The sequence below is a fragment of the Zonotrichia albicollis genome, chromosome 3 (genome assembly GCF_047830755.1).
Source record: "Zonotrichia albicollis isolate bZonAlb1 chromosome 3, bZonAlb1.hap1, whole genome shotgun sequence".
Classification (NCBI taxonomy): Eukaryota; Metazoa; Chordata; class Aves; order Passeriformes; family Passerellidae; genus Zonotrichia; species Zonotrichia albicollis.
This window is the reverse complement of record NC_133821.1, coordinates 61,680,433-61,702,299: the sequence shown is the minus strand read 5'-3', so window position 1 is coordinate 61,702,299 and position 21,867 is coordinate 61,680,433. Positions and strand designations below refer to the sequence as shown.

Here is a 21,867-nt window from a genome sequence, read left to right as displayed (position 1 = left end):
AAAATATAAATGTGTAGTATAAATTATATGCATAAGGAGTATACAAAAATGCATCTGGTGTACATTTTTGAATGAGAAGGATATTATATGATGTAAAGTCACTTTTATAGTTCCCTAATGAGGATGAATTTTTAAGAAGGAAAAATTAAAGTGATCTGATTACAGAGTCTGATCAGTATTGACATAGGCACACAAACAAGACTCTTGATTGTTTGTAACTCCTACTGAAATGAAGCCAAGCTGTCAATAGGTCAGTGTTGAAGATGTTCTTGTAAGTTGGCCTGGACCAATTCTGCTCATCATTCAGCTATCCCTTGAACCCCAGTGGACAAAATAATCCTGAAAGCTTGTTAACCACATACAGCCCTTCACAGAGGCAAAACCATTCCAGTGCTGCTGAGATAATTCTTTTTGAGCTGTAAGACTTCTTCTAGAGTATCTGAATTAATTAATGAAGTACCATTCTTAGAGGTAGGCTGACTTTCTGAAAAGAGCATGGTTGGTATCTCCTCCTTCTCTCCCCTCCCCAAGCGAGCTAATAAGCAAACAATACTTGAGTTGCAATCTCACAGAAGGCCTGTGTTCTAAATGGCTAGGCAAGGTACCTTTTGAAAAGCCACTGATGAAGAAGCAGCAGTGAAAATGCGAGAGCTCAGGGCTCCAAAGAGGTGTGCAATGGACATTTTGATCATTTCATGCATTCGGGGACTTCCAGCTCTATGGCATGCAAAACACAACTAAGAGCAAAACACAGAAGGGTTAGCTAATGGAACACAACACAGTTACACAAAATAAACCTCCAGAAGGCACACTGGAGCAACAAACACACACAAAACACATAAAACAGCATCAACTACATTTTCCTGCAGGTGTCTAGGCAAGCATGGGAAGGTGCACAGAACAAGATTTAATTCATTTTTCATACTACTAATCTCTTTTCAATATTATTAATACTTAGGGCAGAAATTATAGTAGTCTTAATAATGGATGCTTTCTTAATTTGAAGGTGATAAGGTTCAGAATGATTTTGAGTGCCATTGTTTTGTACACATGAATTGCAAACAATCAGACAGTGCAAAATGGTCAGACTGTAGCTTTGCTTGTCAGAGACAGTCCTCAGGTGTTCCACTAGTAATGAAGGCAGCACCTTTCCAATCCTGGAGTGGTTCTACTAGCTACAGAGTGTAGGCTAGGAAAACTAAGGGATTGATTTGGAAAGAAACGTTAAATATCATGGGCACTGGAACAGAAAGCTCCTCTTTGCCACCTTTCCCTTAGAGCAAGTCAGAAGTTTAACCAAATGCTGAACAGAGATATTATTTTCTGTTTCCTACTGCTTATATGTTGGCTAATTCAGATACAAAGGCATAGTGATGCCAGCTATTAAAATCTTTGCCTTACCTAAAGCATGTGGAGGAACTTGTGGAAACATGTATGTGCCGGGTAGGATTTACTATTTAGAGAGACTTAGGCTATTTAAGAAAACCTGAGGCAGTATTTTCTCAAGAAGTGTGGAGAAAATAGCTGTACATCCAAACACTCCAAATAGAGGCAAGCACACTCTGTATTACTGTATTCATTGAAGGAAATGAGTTTTGCTTTCTTTGCTGGCACATCTCATCATGCATTAGAGTCTTGTTCACTATAAAAGAAAAGAACTAGCATTGTCCTAATTTGTACCAGTACACTAGCAAAGCTTTTTAAAAACCAGACTGGCCTTCTGAGAATAAACTGCAATGCAACTACCAAAACTAGCAGAGTTTCACATCAATCTGTGAAAGACAACTGCCAATTTTCAGAATGCTTTTGATGAATAACAACCCTCTTTACAGAGAGAACAGAAAATATTATTTCTGATTATTTCTACAGTTTCTACCACACGGACCATCACTGATTGACCATTTCCCCCCAGTCTCAGATAGAGATCTTAAAGACTGAAAACTGAAGGGCTCAGAGTCATTAAATGCTTTTGCCAGCAAGCACTTTGTTTAATCTCAAGCTCTTTACCTACAGCCAAGAGATGCACTAAGCTGAAATCATCAGCTTTTGCCTTGCATGTTAGGAAGTCTGTGAGAAATGTGAGAAAAACTGCAGCAGGGGAAATTATCTGTATTTTTTTCCAGTGTGTGACTGACATAAAGAGGGTTTAGTAGAAATAAAGAGGGTTTAGTAGAAATTTAAAAACTGTGGCTTGTTAAGTAGCAATTGTTTAAGTAGCAATTCAATTCATCCCTGCTGCAGCACCTACAGATGGGGCTTACAAAGACCTCCAAAAATAGCCACGCCTTATGGTCTCACCTAGCACAAGAGAAACCAAAATCTAAGCTGTGCTAATCTAGAATGATTACTATCTTTTTCATCTCGTATATGTTATATACATGAACTATTTATGTTGTTTCCTTGCCTTTTAAAACCCTTTTTTCTTTTGCAAAATGGAAGTAATTTTCTTCGGTTCCCTGTTATCCCTACAACTCCTTTCTCAGCTTCTGATAAGATAAGGCAAGGTCAGTTTTATTCTTGAACTCAGAACATACTGTAACTTCCAGCTAAAGTAAGCTATTTTCACACGGGATTTTTTTTTTTACAAAAAAACTCCACTGCAAATAACAAAAACTAAGAAGTAACACATCTCTAAATGCTTACAGACACTTGGGAGTGTAGGACATGTAAGTAACATTTACATTCCTTCATGGACACTAGCTCTGCCCATAGCACGTTAACAGTGTACTTTTATAACAGATTCTGCACACAGCAGTGTGGTTTGCACAGGAGGATTAAGTGCTCCTGTACATTTTCTCTAAGCTGAACAAACAGCCCATAGCAGGCAACACACTACTAAAAATATCACTCACCTACTGAGGCTCAGGTAATATGCTTGCAAGTATGTTTTCTACAACCAAATCTCCTTTACTATTTAATTCATATTAAAATCTAATGGAATAAAGGGAGTAGAGTGACTAAGAACCCAACGGATCAAGGGGCATTATAAATATTTTACTTGGATGTGTCAGGAAAGAGATAGACACAAGGAACAGTGAGGTATTTATGCCAACATGGCACACTATGGCTTATAAACTTCGCTTCAGGAAACTCCATTAGTGTTAGAGTTGCAGCCAGTAGGAAATCAGTGCAGTGCTGTTTCATGAAGAACTCAAGAAAATTTTTCTATTGCAAAAGCAAAATAAATATGAGAAGTAGTAAATGTGTAATGTTGTAATAAACAATTATCAGTCAACTTCCAAGACTGCCTTCCCATGCAAGCCCAAACCTGCCCAACTCACAACTATTTCTTCACACTACACATAAGGTAATACCAGTCCTAATGATGGTAGATGTGTTTTAGGCTGGTTCCGTTTCAGGCTACACATGGAAGGCACATTCAAGGTAGTAGGGAAAGCTCAAGTGACACAAGCAGTGGGATAACAGAGGCACTTACCTCAGCAATCTTCAACACTGAACTCCCATTCAGCTCAAAGGTGGAGGTATATGTTATACAGAGCAAGACCTTGCATCAAAAGAGAGGAAATGAAAAAAATTAAGTTTCAGCCATTATTGACTCTCCTTCCCACCCTTGTGCTCCTAGCCAAGACTCCTCCCAACTTGGAGAAACAGCATGAGAAGCTTCTTAGTACCATGTGTTATTGGGACAGAGGAGATCCTCCTGAGAAGCTGCATCCGTTGGCCCCAGAGGCATCACCCAATGGATTACTTACTGCTGTCTCCTACATGTGACCACCAAAAGGAAGACAATCCAGTGATCAACTCTGGCCTTGGACCCCTATTCATATTTTAACCACAAGCTCTGCATGATTTATAATCAGTCCTTCCATTCACTTCTATCAGTATAACAAAAGAGAAAGGAAAAATACAATGCAAGTTATTACTTAAGTGGCACAGACAGATACGTATTATGTGAAAAAATCCATTAATTACTGCCTGAGGATTTCCCAGCACAGGATATTTGCACTAAGTGCATTATAGTCACTTGATAATGAGTAGCTAAAAAATATCCATAAGCCCCAGTTCATGAAGGGAGGCTTTTTCTGTCCTGAATTCAGCAGGAAGAATAAGACACTAAAAGACCAATTCAACATCTTGCTATGAAGAGAAGGGGAGTAAGAATGTGATGTGAACCACCAGGATAAATGGGTGAGTGAGGCAATGTGGCGAGAGATGCTGTGGTGTCTGATGCCTTTTGTGTCTGGAGATTTCGTCCCCCTCTCCTGTATTGCTTTCCAATCTCTCCTGCCCCACAGAAGACAGAATCTCAGCTACTGTTCTCTCTCCTTCAAAGCATAAAAGCCCTCCAGCACCAGCATTTATGTTTGGCTTGTTCTGAAATAGTATAAGTTTCTTGAGATAAGTGTAGCAGCAAATATCAAATCACATTAACACTAATGTATTGGTCCCTACAGCTTCTCAGGCCTACTCAGAACTGCTGTTCTCTGCTTCACAAGGAAGTTTGGGGCATCAGATAAGTCAACATTAATGGCTGTTAACTAGAAGCAAAGTACAGAAGAGTCTGTCCACAGGTGAGTGTGACATTTTCCTGAAGGAGGACATAAATAAGCTGTTTAGCATTTTAAGAGTCATACTGAAAGGTTACTATACACTAAAATGCACTGCACCTTTACAAGTATTTTTCTTAGCAGAAAACCTGTATTTCACTTCAGGATGTCACACCTTACTCTAAGGTTGTCGGGTTTTCTGTTTGCTTGTTTGCATTTTTGTTTTGTATATAAAATGCCAATAAGGAGCTTGATCCTCTTCTTATAGAAGGTGATTTTACTACGAAAAGTGTTCCAAGTAAACCATTGTGTAATGGCAATTTTACAGTTTTCTGTATATGATATCTTGATTTGACTCTCGGTCCTTCATAAATAGAAGCTGAATAATGTGGATAAATACTAGAGGTAGTGACAAAAGAAAAGGGCACACTACTCTTATGAATTACAATAGTCCTGCACTAGAAACTCTTTTTTAGATATTTAGCATTTATTTTGTGAGCAAAGTTTCTGAGCCAAATCCCTTCATGGTTTCTCTTTTCTTTGAAATGAACAAAATGGAATTTCTTAAAAGTGTTATGCAGCCCACCTCAATATTACAAGGAGAGATACAAGCTACACAGCACTTGAACTTGCCAGAGAAAGCAATCTAATTCTAACTACAAATAATTAAGAATGCTGTACTTTGTATTTCTTGACAGGAAGGAATACAAAATATTTCTTTATATATACAGGAAGAAAACTCCACAAATTTCTCTGTAATCCATAACATTTACTAGCACATGCACAAGTGCTGGTGAAAAGGAACTGTGGTACCTTTCTTCCTGTCCCCAGAGCAAATTCTATAGAACAACAGAAAGGTAAACAGTCAATTATAAAAACTCAATCTCATTTGGCTAATAATAACTTAAGTTATAAGGGCTGTTATTTCCATCTGCTGCTCAGTCCATAGGTGAAAAATTTAAAGCTTTGAAACCAAACAATTCTGTTTAGCACTAACTAGATTCTTAACTACTGGCCAGCCTCACAGTCAGATGTGGGGCCTCACTTTCTCAGCTATTAATTACACTGAAATTTTATTGACACTTCTAATAGCTGTGAGAGCTCAGCAGCTGGCTAAAAATATATATTCAGTACTCAAGGAAAAACTGATTTGCATCCTCCAGATACTGCTGTGTAAAACACAGGTGTAGAACACAGTTTGTAAACACACAGAGACAAGTGTTACTTCCCACTGACAAATCTCTTCTTATCACACTAAGAACCATGATGGACATCCATGACTAATCCTATTCAGTGGTTTGTGTGTCCTGATTTTCCCTACTTGTAAACCCTTATTTACTTCATGTGATTTTATGCTCTCTTGTCCCATCTTGGCTTTGTAGTATGTGTTACTATCTAATGTTTGCCACAGATCAAAACCTCAAAACTTGGGTGCCAATACACTACAATTCATGGAAGGACACATCAGTTCAGGCGTTCTTTTAAGCCTTTGCCCGTCAAAACCTCTTTCTTTCCTCCTTTTTTTTTTTTTTTTGTGCGTTTATATTTTTGTTGTTGTTTTTGTTTTTTTTTTAATTTCCATCTTTTATAGAGCTGAATTGTGAAAAGTTAGTGCATATGTATATACCCACACACAAATATACATATATACATGTGTGTATATATATATATATATATATTCCTTTCTGTCAAAAATGCCAAAAACATGCATGTAACGTGTGAATGATAGAAACATCAGAGATCAAGCTCAGTAAGGAAGTGATGATCAAAACTTTGCCATGAAGCAAAAGAGAATTTCAGCAAAAAGACTGCTAAGTTTTGACTGCTATTCTTTGTAAAAAATGAGACCTGGGAACCCAGTAGCTAGAGAAAGGGCATATGACCTGATGCAACCAAATGACAGAAGCACAAGTAATCAACCAGTATATTCTTGGTTTACTCCACTGCTACCACAAATCATTTGTAAGTTCTGAAACATGTCTCTGACCAACACACAAGACTGCTCCCAGCTATGATTTCCATCAGCACTGCTGCAGGACTCATTTACAGTCATGGCAATGATCCAAACACTTAACTTGCATGCTTTCCTTTAATGTGGAACAAACAGGAAGACAGCAGGTTTCTCTTTTAAATTACTGGATGAAAAATGGGACCAAAAACAACCAAACAAAACCAAACTTAATAATTCCAATCCACTGAAAACACTGAGTCTCCAAACAGGATACCCCCACAGACTGCTTAACTACTCATGATACTAACTCAAACAATCTGTATTTTAAAAAATTAAAGAAAAGAAAGATAGAGGCTTTCTTCAGCAATAACCTGTTGTTTTTGCAACCACTGGTATGGAAAGCAGAAACAAAACTACAAAGCAGTTCCTAATAACTAGAAAGCAATTCCAGTAAAAAACAAAATTGAAAACCAGCTTTTACTGATTGGTATGGATTCTAAACCACATTTTGTTTCTTTTTTTTTTTGAAGAAGGAACTTATATGACTGTAGAGACAATTTCAAAGTCACACAGCTTCCAGGATTTTTTAATTGGCTTGCATTATCTTGCAAATGCCCAATGAGATCACATTTCCATAAATGGCTTATCCGTAATGAAAGTATTTATTTTAATTACTGTTGAAGCTCTGACCATCATGGAACAAGAAATATAATTCCTACTCCCTGGAGTCCCAGGATACAGTCCCAAATGTAGTATAAGAGTATGCACATGGTAGTTTCCACAATAAGTAGAAACAAAACCAAAACCTCTGCTTCTGATATGTCAATTGAAACATAATGTACAGGAAACAAAATGAAGAGCAATGTAATTAAACTGACATCACAATGTCTATCCATCCCGTGCTATGTGCTCTAGGATTACACTGCTTGAGCAGAGAGACTGGACCAGACAACCACTGTGGTCCCTTACAACCTTGCCTGCTCTGTGTTTCTGTGTGATTCCATACTTCAGTGGTTAGATGGGGATTTGAACAACCTGGTCTAGTGGAATGTGGCCCTGTCCATGGCAGGAGCATTAGAACTAGCTGAACTTTAGGGTTCCTTTCAACCCAAACCATTCTGTGACCTCTTGAAGAGGAAAAAAGTGGGAATGTTTTTAGATTGTAAAGCTGCCTACCATTGCTAGCCAAGTTCCTTAAGTGCTTGGTACATATCTGTAGTACAAACCAATTCTCACATTGAAGAGCTCTTTCATGTGGGGGCACATGAAATAAGCACAGTGTATAGGATAGCAAGCAGTACCCCCAAGAAAGACAGAAAAGGTTCAAAACTTTACAATTTAAAAAGAAAACAATTCTGCAACCACCTCTAATCCCTTTGTGGCATTGTAAAAGAAGCCTTTCCTGACTTACTTTATTTGCAGGCTAAACTTGGATGCAATGTGTGCCAGATGATTCTCACATCCTGTCCCTCAGAGGAAAACTCTGACAGGAAGGACAGCCCTTTACCTCATTCAGTAGTTCAACATTTAAAGTCATCCAGTATTTCTGCAAAATATTTTGGACAGGAGGTGTCCCCCTATTTGTCAGAATAACTGGTAACCTGCTCATGTCGCACTCTTTGGCCTTGAAGGAAAACAAGGGCAAGAGAAACAAAGCACATTAATGAAGTCATTTACACTGTGTCACCATGTGTCACTGTACCAAAGAGCAGATTTTAATTATGGAGAGAGAGGAGAATGTGTCTGCTATGAATTAGTAAACCCATAAATGCTGTTCAGCATTATGAATGCACCAGGGCTTCAGATATAAGGACTATATCTGGTACAGGAGAACCTCACACATCATCAGCAATGACATGCTGAGTGCACAGAGAAGAAAATGCCCATTTAGTTCACTGGATTAAAACAGAACTGCTGCTGAACACTATTTATGGTGGCATGAAACCAAGTGAAACTTCTGCTTATGTAGTACAGTTGTAGAAAGGAAAGAAATTATTCAAAGTTTAAAAAATACTTAACAGTATTTGTCAACATTCTGACAGGGGGTTTTATCTTTAGAATTTTAACAATTAAAGGCAGGGAAAAATAAAGACAAAGGCTGAGCAGCAGTACTAGGATGACATTTCCTCCTTTACAGGTTACAACCTATTTGGGTATACTGCATTACTTTACAAATTATACTATGCAAATCTGAGTAAAACAAAAGTGGAAAAGGAGAAATACCAAACTGGAAACCACCAACAAATAGTTTAAAGAGTTTGCAAATAAAAATGAAGTTTCATGCACCAATTACTAAAATTATTCACAAGGATGTCAACACATGGATGTAAGTAGAGCTAGAGCTCTCAAGGAAAAAAAGAACTGGTGTCTCCCCTGGGTGGAAAAGTCTGACATTTATTCTTGACAACAAGAGAATTTTTTGGGCAAGGGAGAGGGAAGATAACTCCCTTGCTCTCAGATAATGCAAAGCTGTAACGGGGAAGTGTTCTGTATGGCAATGTACATTACAACAGCTGATTTAAAATTACTGTTTCAAGTCACTAGATTAATTGGCAAGAAGTTAGCCTCAACACAACCTAGGAAGTGGTGTCCCACAGGTTGTCTGGCCTGCCAGAGGATTTTACCCTATCCCAGACCATATCCTGACCTTCATCCAGGAAAAGGCTATTAAAAAGCCAGATAAGCTGGTTTTGTGGTTGCATCACCAACTGCCACATCACATACAGTCTCTCTCTTTTTCCTCTCTTACAAGGGACCCGAGGAGCTCCAGGGTACAGGACACAAGGAGCTGGCTGGCAGTGTCAGAACAGCTTATTGGGACACAAGTTCTCCCCTCAGCTGCCCCCAGGACCAGATGGTGCTAACAGCTATGGTAACAGTGGCCCTAATCATGGGAGGCTGATAAGCAAGAAGGAGTAAACTGGGTGCATCTGTGCACAGCTGTGGCACACCTGCAGTACAGGTACAATTGCATGCAAAAGCTATGGCAAGTGACCCTTTCATGCCACTGTTGTGTGGCCACTTTGGCTGGCAGAACTTGCCACTGTCACCACCAGTAAGCCTTAATGTCTGGCAGCTGGAAAAAGACTAAAGGGCCATGTGTCAAAGTGAAAGGGTTTCTATATTTCGGGTTCTGATCACATAATGCCTTTGCAATTCATTTTCGTAATGGTTAAGTGAACTCCAGGTTCTTGGTATGTGTGTCAGACTAAAAAAAGTCTATAAGAACTTGTACTTCCACACTTGATAGGTGTGAAATTACACTTTACAGAGCTAGGGACTTGCTGCTTTTTGGTTGATGCCAATGATTTTGATTATGCCACACCAAATGTGACAGTTCCAATGTGACAGAATGATCATGTTCTCTATCTGAAAACACCTTCATAACCTCACAACTCTGAGACAGTTAAAATTTTTGCACTAGAATTTCTTCAGGAAAGAAACTAAGCCTACTTTCCTATCCTGCAAAACTTTTAAGCTGACCACCACTCTGCTCAGATTTTTGAAATTACACATCTGATGAAACCCATAGAGATTGTTCAGGGATAGAATTCAAGGACAGAATGGTAATGAGGAAAAGCCATGGATCCTGGAAAGAGGTTTCATTATAGAGATACTGCATTCACTACTGACTGGTTTAGGCAGTTATCCTCCAGCATCCATTTGGCCACATTCAGGCCATTACCATTATCATTCCTTTGGATTCCTTAAGGAGAAAGCTCTGCTATTTAATTCAAGCCTGGTTTTGGCTACAATGACCAGCCACCTAAGAACCAGGGGAATTCTTTAATCACAGTACTAGGCATTTACTATAGTTCTAATTAACTCAGGAAAGGATGAGCTTATCTTGAAGCCCACAAGGTAGGTCATTCAATCCATTGGAATTAACCTGATTACTTATAACTAAGCACATGAACAAAATGACTTTCAAAAATAACCAGAAAGAAGTAAAATGAGACAAGCAAACCCAAGAGGGTCTGGATTTGTAGTTGGCCTACATTACAAAAATTTAACTTATGAAAAGGCTAAGCACTAAGAACTCTATGTAGCATTTCTCAGCAGGACTGATCTTAAAAAAAATCTTATCTGCATGATACTGTGAAAGTCTTTACAGAATCCCCTCTTTAACAGAGCAGATGCTAACACACCTCCATTTGATTTTACAGTTCATGACAAAGCAGAACAGTTGTAAATTATATTCGACTAAGCATAACCACACTGTATGTGGAAGAATATACTTCATAAACATTAATCTTAAAATAATGAGAAGATATGTATCTGTGAGAGCTTATGAGTGATCACCTCATTTATTAATATTCAATAAAATGCTTTAGAATATAATAATGCACAGAGACTGGGATTGTACAGTTGTGTTGTGTCAACGTTTTGGATCAAACACTTTGGAGACATTTTTCAACTACATAAATTGTTCTCTGTCTTGGAGGGCCAAAGACTTGCTCAAGCAGCAACAAAGTTCCTGACAAGTTTTCTGAAATAATCAACTGTAAGTTTTGCTAGGTTGGTCAAGCACAGTCCCCTTTCATTCAATATTTGCACCAGATCAGGACTGCCTCCCTGAACCTGTAACAACATGGTTGTACAGACCCTAAAACAGGCCAACTATAACTGCTACGAAAACTAAGCCAAAAAAAGAAAAAAAGTCACTAAACTTACTCAGACTCCTTGTAGACTTTCAATCGTGACCTTCTCAAGTGACTAATTTGACACCATAACGGGAGCCCTATCAATCTAATTAGTTAATACAGAATATAAATGAATAAAAACTAGGAGATGAGTCTCAGCACTCAAAGAATCACTTTGCACCTTTAAAGCATTATGGTAGCAATCTCAGAAAGAACGGTTGCTAATACTCAACCTAAAGACAGTTTGTCCTTACACAAACGAAGTTTTACCACAGAACTCTAAGTCAGATTTCAGTTCCAAATATATCCAAAGTGAAAACTGAAATCACAAAGAGAGCTGTCTACTATTATTACTGGAGAGCTCCCAAGTGCTGTATTAATGGATCAGTGAAAAGACAAAGAGAAAAGATTGCCTTGACACAGCAGATTTAGCAAGGGTTCATTAAACCTCATTCACAGATAAAACAGACTTCTGGCTGACTCCTCACTGAAAGCCTACAGAAGAAAAATCCTAAAGAATTTGCCCATCTGCAAGAAATACACCTAATCCAGAAACAAATGCAAGCTGGAGTCACTGGGAATAAAGTAATCTTTCCTAAATGAAACTTCTGTTCACAGTGTACAATAGGTAAATTATGGGAACTAGAAAAGTCTTCCCTCTAGAGCCACTTAGGAAGATTATTTTTTGGTTTCAAAGCAATCCTCAAGCCTATTAAAAAACCACCACAAGTAAGGTTGCTGCAACTCAACCATGTCAAGTCTTCTGAGATGTAATAAGAAGCAAAGCTTGGAATCTTCACTGACAGAAACAGAGTACACATTCATAACATGCCCAGCATATAACCATTAATTAGAACAGTGAAATAAAGAACAAGTATGTGGAAAAACATCAAATCCAAAAACTGAGTTTCTTTCACAAGAGGTCATTATTCTTTTTCTTGCTTAAAAATTTCTGTCCTGCAAGCTCTAAATTTCCCAGGAAATATGGACACAGACTGGACTGAAATGCATTGAATTATATGACGAGGCTGTCTGTGACTGAAGAAAACAAAAGGATGCAGTAGAAAGGGAAATCTTACACAATCACACCTTTGTCCTAACAGCAACTTTCTTAGTTCAGTACCCATTATATTACAGTGTATCTGGTTTACCTGGAGAATTTGTTTCTGTCTATCTGGTTTGTCTGAAGAACTTGTTTCTATGTGAGGATTCATCCTGTAATTTGCAATTCTTCATTAAACATTTTTTGTTGTTATCTGAGAATAATGTTAACACATTCAGATAGGAGTACTGCATTATTAAAAAGGTGGTCAACTCATGAGTGAAAGTGATTATAACATGCATGAGAATAAAAGAAAAAGAAAAAAAAAAGAAAAATATCCAAGTGTCTCTCCTGTTTAGGATTCCTTCCATCCTTCCCACTTCCTCAATATTTGGTTTCAGCTGCCTGGGCGCCTCACTTACACTCAAAGCCTAATTCCAGTCTTTCTGGTGGGATAGCTTTTTAGAGTCACGGCTAGTGATGAAAAATTACCAAAAACTCAAAGAGAGAAAGTCAAAATCACAGAATTGCTGAGGTTTGAAGTGACTGCAATCCTGAGGTTCAGCGATAGATTAGATTCCCAGTTTCCTTTTCCACTGCTGATCTGACAATATTTGATGGTGCTTTTGTCAATACTGCATGCATTTCTCCAAGCAAAGGTCTAACTGCTTGGAGAGGAGGTTTTAAAAACATTTGAAGCCAGAATTTAAAAGCATCAAGCTGGGGAGGGGGAAATCAGGAATATCTGACTCCACAACTAAACTCAAAAGCAAGTATTAACCTTCAGTCCAGAACATGTCCCCTTTCTGCTGCAGAACTATCTACAGCTTGTTAGTCTAGTGCTTAATGTCAGCAAGATGTCCCCACTCCTCAGTATGAGAGACACCCTTGCATTGCGCTCAATTATAACATGGCACCATGTCACACAACAAAATTTTTCCCACTTCTGAGCCAGCCCCACTGTGTGATCATGTTCATCCAAGGAAAGTGCTAAATGACTGTCCTCCTGATTTTTTCTATGCATCTGCAGCTGTAGAAATAGAGCAGTGAGTCACTTTGGTATGTCACTGATAAAGCATTGCATTTGATTAGCAATCAATATATCTCTTCCTTCCTACATGAATATTCTAAAGAAAATATAAAAGTATAAATATTTAATTATTCAGTTTGAAACTGAAGTTATTGATGTATAACAAAATCATCAGCAAGGTACTGTATGATTGCGTGATTTTTCCTTTCCACTGACACAGCTAGTTGAGCACAGTAAAGCACAAACTGGTAACACACATATTAGAAAGCTTTTCAGTCTTATGGCAACAAAGATGACAAGAGCAAAGGTGAATACAAAAGTGGCCTCATGTCAGACACACTATTCTCTCTAGCCAGACTTCCTGAATTATCTCAGTATCTATTAATGAAAATTAAAGCACCTAAATAACCTCACTTTAGTCCCTGGTGTGAAAATACTAATAAATCTCTACCATAAAATGTATCAGAGATACAGAGAATACACAGAGTGGGTAGTAATTGAGATATTCTAAAGAAATATTTGGCTTAGCAGTTAAACAACATACAAGTCTGAATGCCAAATTTATATACCCAGACAGCTTGCTTTGATATGTGGGAAATCAAAGCCAGTTAATACACCTGTGTTCGTTATTCATGCCCATTCATGTCAAAGAGAAACCACAGCCTTTCCCCCTTCCTCACTGAAAAGATTACTGCCTTTTTTGGGCATAAAAGTGCTGCTGGCATAAGAATTATCCAGTGATTAGCAATTAAAAGAGTGTTCTACAAGAAAAATAAGCAAGGACTTCAGAGTATCACTTCTATTCTGGAATTCAAGGGAGGAATTTCCTCATATAATGACAACATGAAAAACCTTTATAAAGAGAAAGGCACAATCCCCAAGAGGTATTCAGAAGAAGCAGAGAGTCAAGCCAAGTTTATGCAAAGATAAGAAGTACCTCACCTAGCACAGAGGGGAGAGATAATGTGAGAGGGGAAAGCTTTTTTTTCATCTTGACAGTTGCATTTGGGCAGTTCAAATCTTCCCTGGCTGCCCAGGACACACTCCTGCACAGTCCCCAGCCCTGGCCTTTAAGTCTGAATGCTATCAGGTTTTTTGATCCTCCAGTATGGCAATCAGGAGAGCATTCCATGTCACTCATCCTTAAAAATCAGAAGGATTTGGTACCTAGCCATAAGTTAGTCAATGTCCTTCCACTTTTAAAACAGAGGCCCTATCTTTGCTTTTTTCAGTTCCAGAAGAGATCCAGCTAGCACTTTCCTCCATTTATTTATTTACAGCAACCATTAGAGTTACTCATACCACCATTCCTGTCTAAGGATGGCCCTTCACAAGACTGCACATGCTCCAAAAGTGTGTGAGGCAAGGCATTCATCAGGCCTGGGTTAGCTAATAACACTTTCAAATGTTGCAATGGCATCTGTAACCTTCAGGTTACAATCTGAAGAGATGTCTGCTTGATTTGACTGTCAGGCAAGGCTCAGATCTAATGAGTCTGTGTTTTAACTGTCCTGATTACAACATGTTCTGGCCCTCTGGTCTCTTGAAATATTTAAATCAAAATAGAATTTTGCTTTGTTCTCAAAATGAGAAGTTGAAGTTGTAGCCTGATTTTTACCAATATACACATTTTGCTCAGGATTTGCACATCAAAATTTCACTCAGTGAAATTAAGACAATATTCTCTTTTCTCTTTTGCACTTAAACTGGAACTGAACATAGTTTTCTAATTTTTTTTAAAAAAAGCATACATGAATACAACGTTTTGGCTTGGGTTTTCTGTGGTTTGATGTTTTGAAATTATATTTGCTTCTCACATGTCAAGAGAACTTGAGAAGATATTTACTCAGAACTGTAGAAAAATACAGTGTTCACATTCTTCTTAGTGTGGGGGCTTTGCCTTGCAGATGTACATTCAGGGTTTCAAAGAAACTGTGCATGCACATTCTGAATCTGTAACACTCAAGAATGTAAAAAAAGTAACTTGTAAAAAATTATTGCATTCCAAGAGGAGCCTGTTGGTTCAGTACAGCAAGTACTTAACTCTTCCCCTTTCCTTCTGCAGAGACAAAAGGGGCAGGAAGGAGGTGTGCTGGGTTAGGAATGCAGAGCAGGGTGTCATGAGTTAAGCAGAAGCCTGCTGCCATAAAACAGGTAACAGTCCACACAAATACTACTCCTTTTTTTGTTGCTAGGTTCACCTCTCTGCAAGTTCTGACACAGTGTGCATATTCCACCTCCAGTGTAAAGAGTACAGATGGTAGAGAGCAGTTTCTGAGTGGATAACATAAATTCACTAGACCCAAGATGTCACACAGAAGAAACAAAATAACTAATCTATGCACTTAGAAATAAAGGATGGTCAAGGAATAGACCCAAATACACCAATCAGTACTAGGCATAATGAACATGCAAAAAGGACAACCAGGTTTGTTCCAAAATGGTTTCACCAATGATCAGCTATAGCACAACAAACCCTGCAGCACAAAGTTTACACCCAAACATCTGAAAACTGTTCACCATCATCTTGCTTTGTACAAATTATACAGGTATTGCCAATACTGATATAGAAAAATGACTTTTAAGTCATACAACCAACATGATCACAGGGCAAGGCATTTTGGTATTGCCTCTCTGCCAAAACAGAACCTCCTGGCAGCTCAGCTTCCTAACATGCTCACAGGAGAATGCTAGAGTATTCTAGAAATTGAAGTTCTGACAGAGTATACAAAACACTAATTTCCCTTATGCACTGGTCCAGGGACATTTTGATGCCTAAACAGATCATGCTCTGTCATTAGCACTTTACAAAGAGAAAATACAGCTAACAAATTACACAGCACCTGTGCACGCACAATACAAAATTAAAAGTGTGCACAGCCCATCCTTCAACCACTAAAGCTCAATAACAAACTTCCAGATCTATGTCCTTTGCCTGTGCTCTCCCATGGAGGAAATCGATTGTGCTGCTGAAGTTTGTTAAAACTGGAACCACCAGTTTTCTGAATCCTAATGAAAACTATCTCCTATCTAATCCAGGGAAACACAAAATAGAAATGAAAACAACTGATATCTGCCAGTAGGAAAAGGGAATCAAATGCTGTCCTAAAATGAAGATTTTCAAGGCAGCAGCTAATTTATTTGCTAACCCAGCATTCAGTCACACAGCCTCCGCTGCAAGCACTGATGTGTGTGAAACACTAACCTTCATCACTTCAACCTGCAGGTCTTCATTGAGCGATGGAGTCACTTTGACAGCATTCAGCATCTGATTAAGCAACTGTTTCTCATCTGAGTCTGTTTCCACGGATACAAACCTCTCATCAGACAGCAGCTTCTGCAGAGAGAAAATGGAAATGTACATGTTGAGACAAAAACTGCCTCTGCAAAGTACTGCACCTAAACCTATTAGGGCTTGGTACTAGGGTGGTTAGGCTTTCTGTCTAAAATTTTCAAATTAATCCAATAATATAAAATGCAAGAAAACCAGCAAAACTGGGAGATCTGTGTCAAGTCGGTTGCCATTGCAGTATCATCTTTGCCCATCCCACATCCCCAGTGACTAGAATAAAGCAGACATCAGTAACTGTTATCACTTCAGCAAATGTCCTTAGCAAAACTGCTCAGTATTTTAGAAGCTGGGAGAGACTGGAACCTTCGCAGCTCCCCAGATCATCAAAACAACAACAAATTTTTTAAAAACCTACTCAGGCTAGCATTCTGGCATTGAACTAGTGCTATCAGATCTCCTGCCCAATAGGAGACAGTCACCTACTGTCGCAATTACTCCAACAGAGCACAAGTGCTGTGGAAGTGGCAGTTTTGATCCCTGGCAAATGTGTTTTGTGTCATACAGAAGTAGACCATTAATGAATACAATCAAGCCCTCAGACAAAAAGCACAGTTAACAAGTGACTAACACACACACAGAAACCAACCCAAGCTGACATGATACCAAAATTCCTGGTCCTGACATTGGGTTGGTTGAACTGAATTCAATACAGACTGATTGAAGCTCAGACTATTTTAGACTGATCAGATTTACTTTGCCCAATATCTCAGAAATATCTCCCGACATTGTCAATGGCACTATTTCCTTGGAGTTCTACCAGAAATGCCTCTTCCATACAGTCTGTAACCATCTTCATGGGTGTCTCCCATTAGTAGCAGGCATCCTGCAAGAGATGTAGCCACACAAGTCTTTTCCTAGCTCCTATCTTCTCAGAAGATCCCACAACAGAGCAAAACTAGCTTGTCTTAGATCCCAGGGACACAACCTTGCTCTGTCTTTGTAGAGACTTTGAGCAGCCCACTTCCCTCTCCACATTCTGCATCACTTTTTTACTGATGCTCATCTGCAGCTTCAACATTGCAGCACAGTTCACTGGCTCATTCCTACTTCTTATTTCCTATGCTTGTACTGGTTTTGGATGGGATAGTGTTAATTTTCTTCACAGGAGCTCAAAGAGTGCTGTGTTCTGGATATGTGACCAAAACAGCACTGATAACACACCCAAGTTTTGCTACTGCTGAGCAGAGCTTACACAGCCTCAAGGCTGCCTGTTTCTCAGACTGATTCCCCAGCTGGGGCTGCAGAGAGTTTGGCAGGGGACACAGCTGGGACAGCTGATCCCAATGTGACCAACGGGATATCCCAAACCATATGACACTGTGCTCAGCAACAATAGCTGGGCAAAGCAAGAGGAAGTGGATGGAACACAGATATTTACAGTTAAGGCATCTGTCTTCCAATATAACAGTTACCCATGATGAAGCCCTACTTTCCTAGAGATGGCCAAACACTTCCATGGGAAGTGGTGAACAAATTCCACATATTCCTTTATTTGCAAATGCCGCTTTGCTTTCACTATTAAACTTGGTCTTAGCTCACAATTTTCCTCACTTTTACCCTTTTGATTCTCTCTCCCATACCTCTGAGAGGGAAGGACTGAGTGGGTAAAGCTGAACTGCCAGCCAGGGTTTTAAACTCAGAATGTTTTAAAGCATTTCCCACATACCAGAACATCAAGTGTTTTATCTCTGTACAGCCTGATGAGATTTAACTAAATCTGCAATGACAATAATGGAGTTTTCCATATAAAGAAGAATGTTTAGTGCAGGATGGGAGATATGGAGCTGTTGGAGTCAATGCTAAGATGACAAAGAAACTGGAGCACCTCTCTTATGAGGAAAGGCTGAGAGCTGGGACTGTTCAGACTGGAGAGAGAAGGCTCAGGGAGGATCTCACCACCACACATAAATATCTGAAGAGTGCAAAAAGGATAGGAACTTTTCAGTGGTGCCCACTGACAAGACAAGAAGCTCTGGGCACAAACTGAAAGACAGAAGGTTTCCTCTGAACACCAGGAAAAAATTTACAGTAAGGGTGATCAAACACAGGCTGTCCAGAGAGGTTGTGGTGTCTCCAGCCCTGGAGGTACCTCTTTTCCAGTCTAAACAGAGCCAGCTCTCAGCCCTTCCTCGTAAGAGAGATGCTCCAGACCCTTTGTTATCTTAACAGCCCTTCCCTTCTACAACCACACCGTGCCCAATATGAGGAACTCTCTAACCAAGTGTTTGACACATCATATGCTGGATAAGGTGAATTTGAATGATCCACTTACATCTTGTATTCCCAGAACAATTTCTTTCTGGCCCTCCAAGGGAAAAAATTCTTTTTGGAAAATGGATTTTATATCCCAGCAGTGTGCCAGGCTTTTCCACAACTAGCATCCCCCTAGTGATAAGTATTTACTGACTTTTACTCATTTGTCCAATTAAAAGAACAGTAAACTGCTTTAGTTTTCATACTGTCAAACCCAGGAGAGTTTTTTTTTTGTTGCTTGTGCTGCACTGCTGTTCTCTTTTGCAATTTCATAGACTTCCAAATCAGATGCTGTTTCTACTGTCTTCAGTGTACAAAAAAAGTACACTGAAAAGTGCCCACACATAAAGAACACAGCTCCAGAACCCCTATTAACTTCTCCATCTTCCAAGCACTGCTGTCCTCTTTTCTAGAGGAAAGAAGACAGCAAGTCCCAGCTTAATTTCTAAGATGCTTAGCAGTGGCAAGCTTTTCTGGGAGTAGCACAGGGTCCACAGGGAAGAGTACATCTCCATTTCAATGTTAAAATGCAAGACCTCCCATCTACCTGCAAAACATTTTTAGGCTTCTTCAAAATCACCAGCCTTTACTTGCATCCTAACTTCTGAACAGAAATGTGAACATTATTGTTAGGTTCACGCAAGGACAGATGCTTTTTCTGCAGTATTTTTCAAAAGAAAAGCCTAGATTTTCTTGACACCCACTGCCTGACAACACACTCCCACTCTAAAGTCATACCTGCATCCCTGCTAGAGCCTGTTGGGCCAGCTTCATGCTCTTTGATTCCAGAGCCAGTTGAAGAGGAAGGAGACACTTCTCCCTAAGGAAAATTGAAAACAAGTGAGAGGGGAAAATGCAATTAAAATTGGTATTCAAGTAACATTCCAGAAGGGCTGTATCAATTTCAGAAAGATCATGTTTGCATACAGCATCCAAAGATAATTTCACAATTCTGTGAAGCACTTTTACTCTCAAAAGAAAGCTGGCATATTTCACACACTTCACACATCTCTAATCCAAAAAGCACCTTTAAGTGCTTTTACATTGTGCCTTTGTTATACTCCCTCTCTTAAAGTGAGGAGAACCCGCATTTGAAATCAGCAGATCAACAGGTGCCAAAACAAGGTACCTGTGCATTAACTGGTGCTCCATCAGCCAGACACAAACAGGAAAAAAGGAAGGCAAAAAGATTATTACAGTGTATAGTACTAACTGAAGGACGCTAAAAACTGATGGTTATTTGGACCTGCATCTCTTCTAGGCAGAACATCACATTTGTTTTAGACTTTCTACAGATTTTTGCAACAGCATATAAACATTTTGGGCATTATTAATACTGAATTAATTTATTCTCACATTAAAGTGGATGGACACTGGGAGGAGAGGGGAAAATGAAGAAAGTCATAAGCCGCTGGAGTGGATCCAGTTCAGTTTCATGATAATGAAGACAGGAGGGAGCTCCTATGGCTTATGTGTAGCTACCTCGCACATCAGCATGTTGCCTGCCATCGGTCATCACATACTGCAATGAGCAGAGAACAGTAAGAGCTTTGATAGATGTCCCAAAAAGAAGAGCAAAAAATGACAAACAGGAGGATGGAAATTAGAACAGATTCAATTAGCTGAACTTCCCATCCTTGCTAAAAATGTTTAACTGAAAATCTAATTAGGGTTGCTGCAGACTGTGCTCCCACTGTATTCTTGGAGAAAATGAATTACCATTGTGTCATTTCCTGTTCTTGTTACACACTCAATCAATTAAGCCTTTAGCATTTCTATGCTACAGCTATGAAACACCTGCAGAGATATCTTACAATGTTTGATTAGCTTGAGGACCCTTCACACTTCAGTTCAACCTGCCATTTAAATGCATCATCTGATAGCATGAGAACATGAAGGACAGGCAGATAATCCTCAGGCAGAACAGGAGAGAAGGATGTAAGTTAACACAGTCCCTTCTAATGTCTTAAGAATTCAGTTCAATAAGGCTGCAAAATAGGGAATGCAGATTGGAATTACCTCAATGGATTTGAGTGCATGAAGTAAGCGAATGAGGTTTGCAGTCCTTTCATAATTCCACTCTGTTTTGAGCAGTCCCTCACCATGGGATTTCATTGCTTACTGCACCGTCTGCAGTTCTGTATGGTTAAGTGACAATTCACGCAGGTTTTGTAGTACTACACTTGAAGGACATTTTACATATGTAAAGTCCTCAGAGTAAGCTGATGCACAACAATACATGTCAAAACGTGTTTAAGAACATTCTCCATTTATATAATGTACAGAAAGTAGTTTCACACCGTAACTCTTGAGCGTCCATACTGCTGCATGCTGGTGTGGACATACATACACACACAGTTTGAGGCACAAATACCAACTTAACCCTGATTGAAACACATCAGGTACAACACAGAGGGAGAATGAAAGGAAGGGAACACCTTTGACTTGGAAGAGAGGAAGCTACCTGCCAGGGCAAGCAAAAAAGCTCAGCGACAGAACCAAGTGCATAATCTGGGGCCAGTACCTCCCAGAGCCAGGCTGTCCCTCCTGAGCTGCCTCACTCCACGACTGTCAACTTTGCCAACTGCAGAATGAGTGATGGGAACACACACAGCCTTTATATTCAGCACACTAGGTTACAATGACCTTTCTAGTTGTCCAAGCTTGCTGTGGCTTGCCAGCCTATCAACCTACCTCCTTCCCTGCAGGTCTGGAATAAGGGATGCTATGGCAGGTCAGTCAAAACACACTGCCAGAAAGGTCAGAGCAAGACAAATTACTATCACACGTAGAGAGATCATAAAAATCTTCCTATTCTCATTGTAATGACAAAAAAAACTTTAGTGAGAAAAGAATCATGGGTTATTAATTCACTCTCATGATAAAAACTGTAATGAAGATAGGAAATTGCCTAAACTTAACTCCTTGTTGTTAGTCCCTGGAACACAGTCTCACAGCCCACCTTCCCCTCCTTGACTTAGGGAAAGGGGCATGATAAATGAAGCATTTTTCCCTTCATGCAAATGGTGATAATCCTATTATTTTTAATCCCATTCCTGAAAATTAAAGATTAAAAATAAGACAGCTC

The 21,867-nt window shown here is 39.3% G+C and overlaps 1 protein-coding gene across 2 annotated transcripts in view; it reads right to left on the bottom strand.

The window, feature by feature from the left end:
- Positions 1-21,867, bottom strand: part of ARFGEF3 (ARFGEF family member 3) — a 95,286-nt gene that overhangs the window by 61,799 nt on the left and 11,620 nt on the right. For both annotated transcript variants that reach the window (XM_014268560.2, XM_005489233.3), the window contains exons 3-5: positions 19,518-19,599; positions 16,380-16,511; positions 3,437-3,505 (exon numbers count right to left, since the gene is read on the bottom strand). In XM_014268560.2, coding sequence (XP_014124035.1) covers positions 3,437-3,505; positions 16,380-16,511; positions 19,518-19,599 — 283 coding nt within the window. The remainder of the gene's footprint in view (positions 1-3,436; positions 3,506-16,379; positions 16,512-19,517; positions 19,600-21,867) is intronic.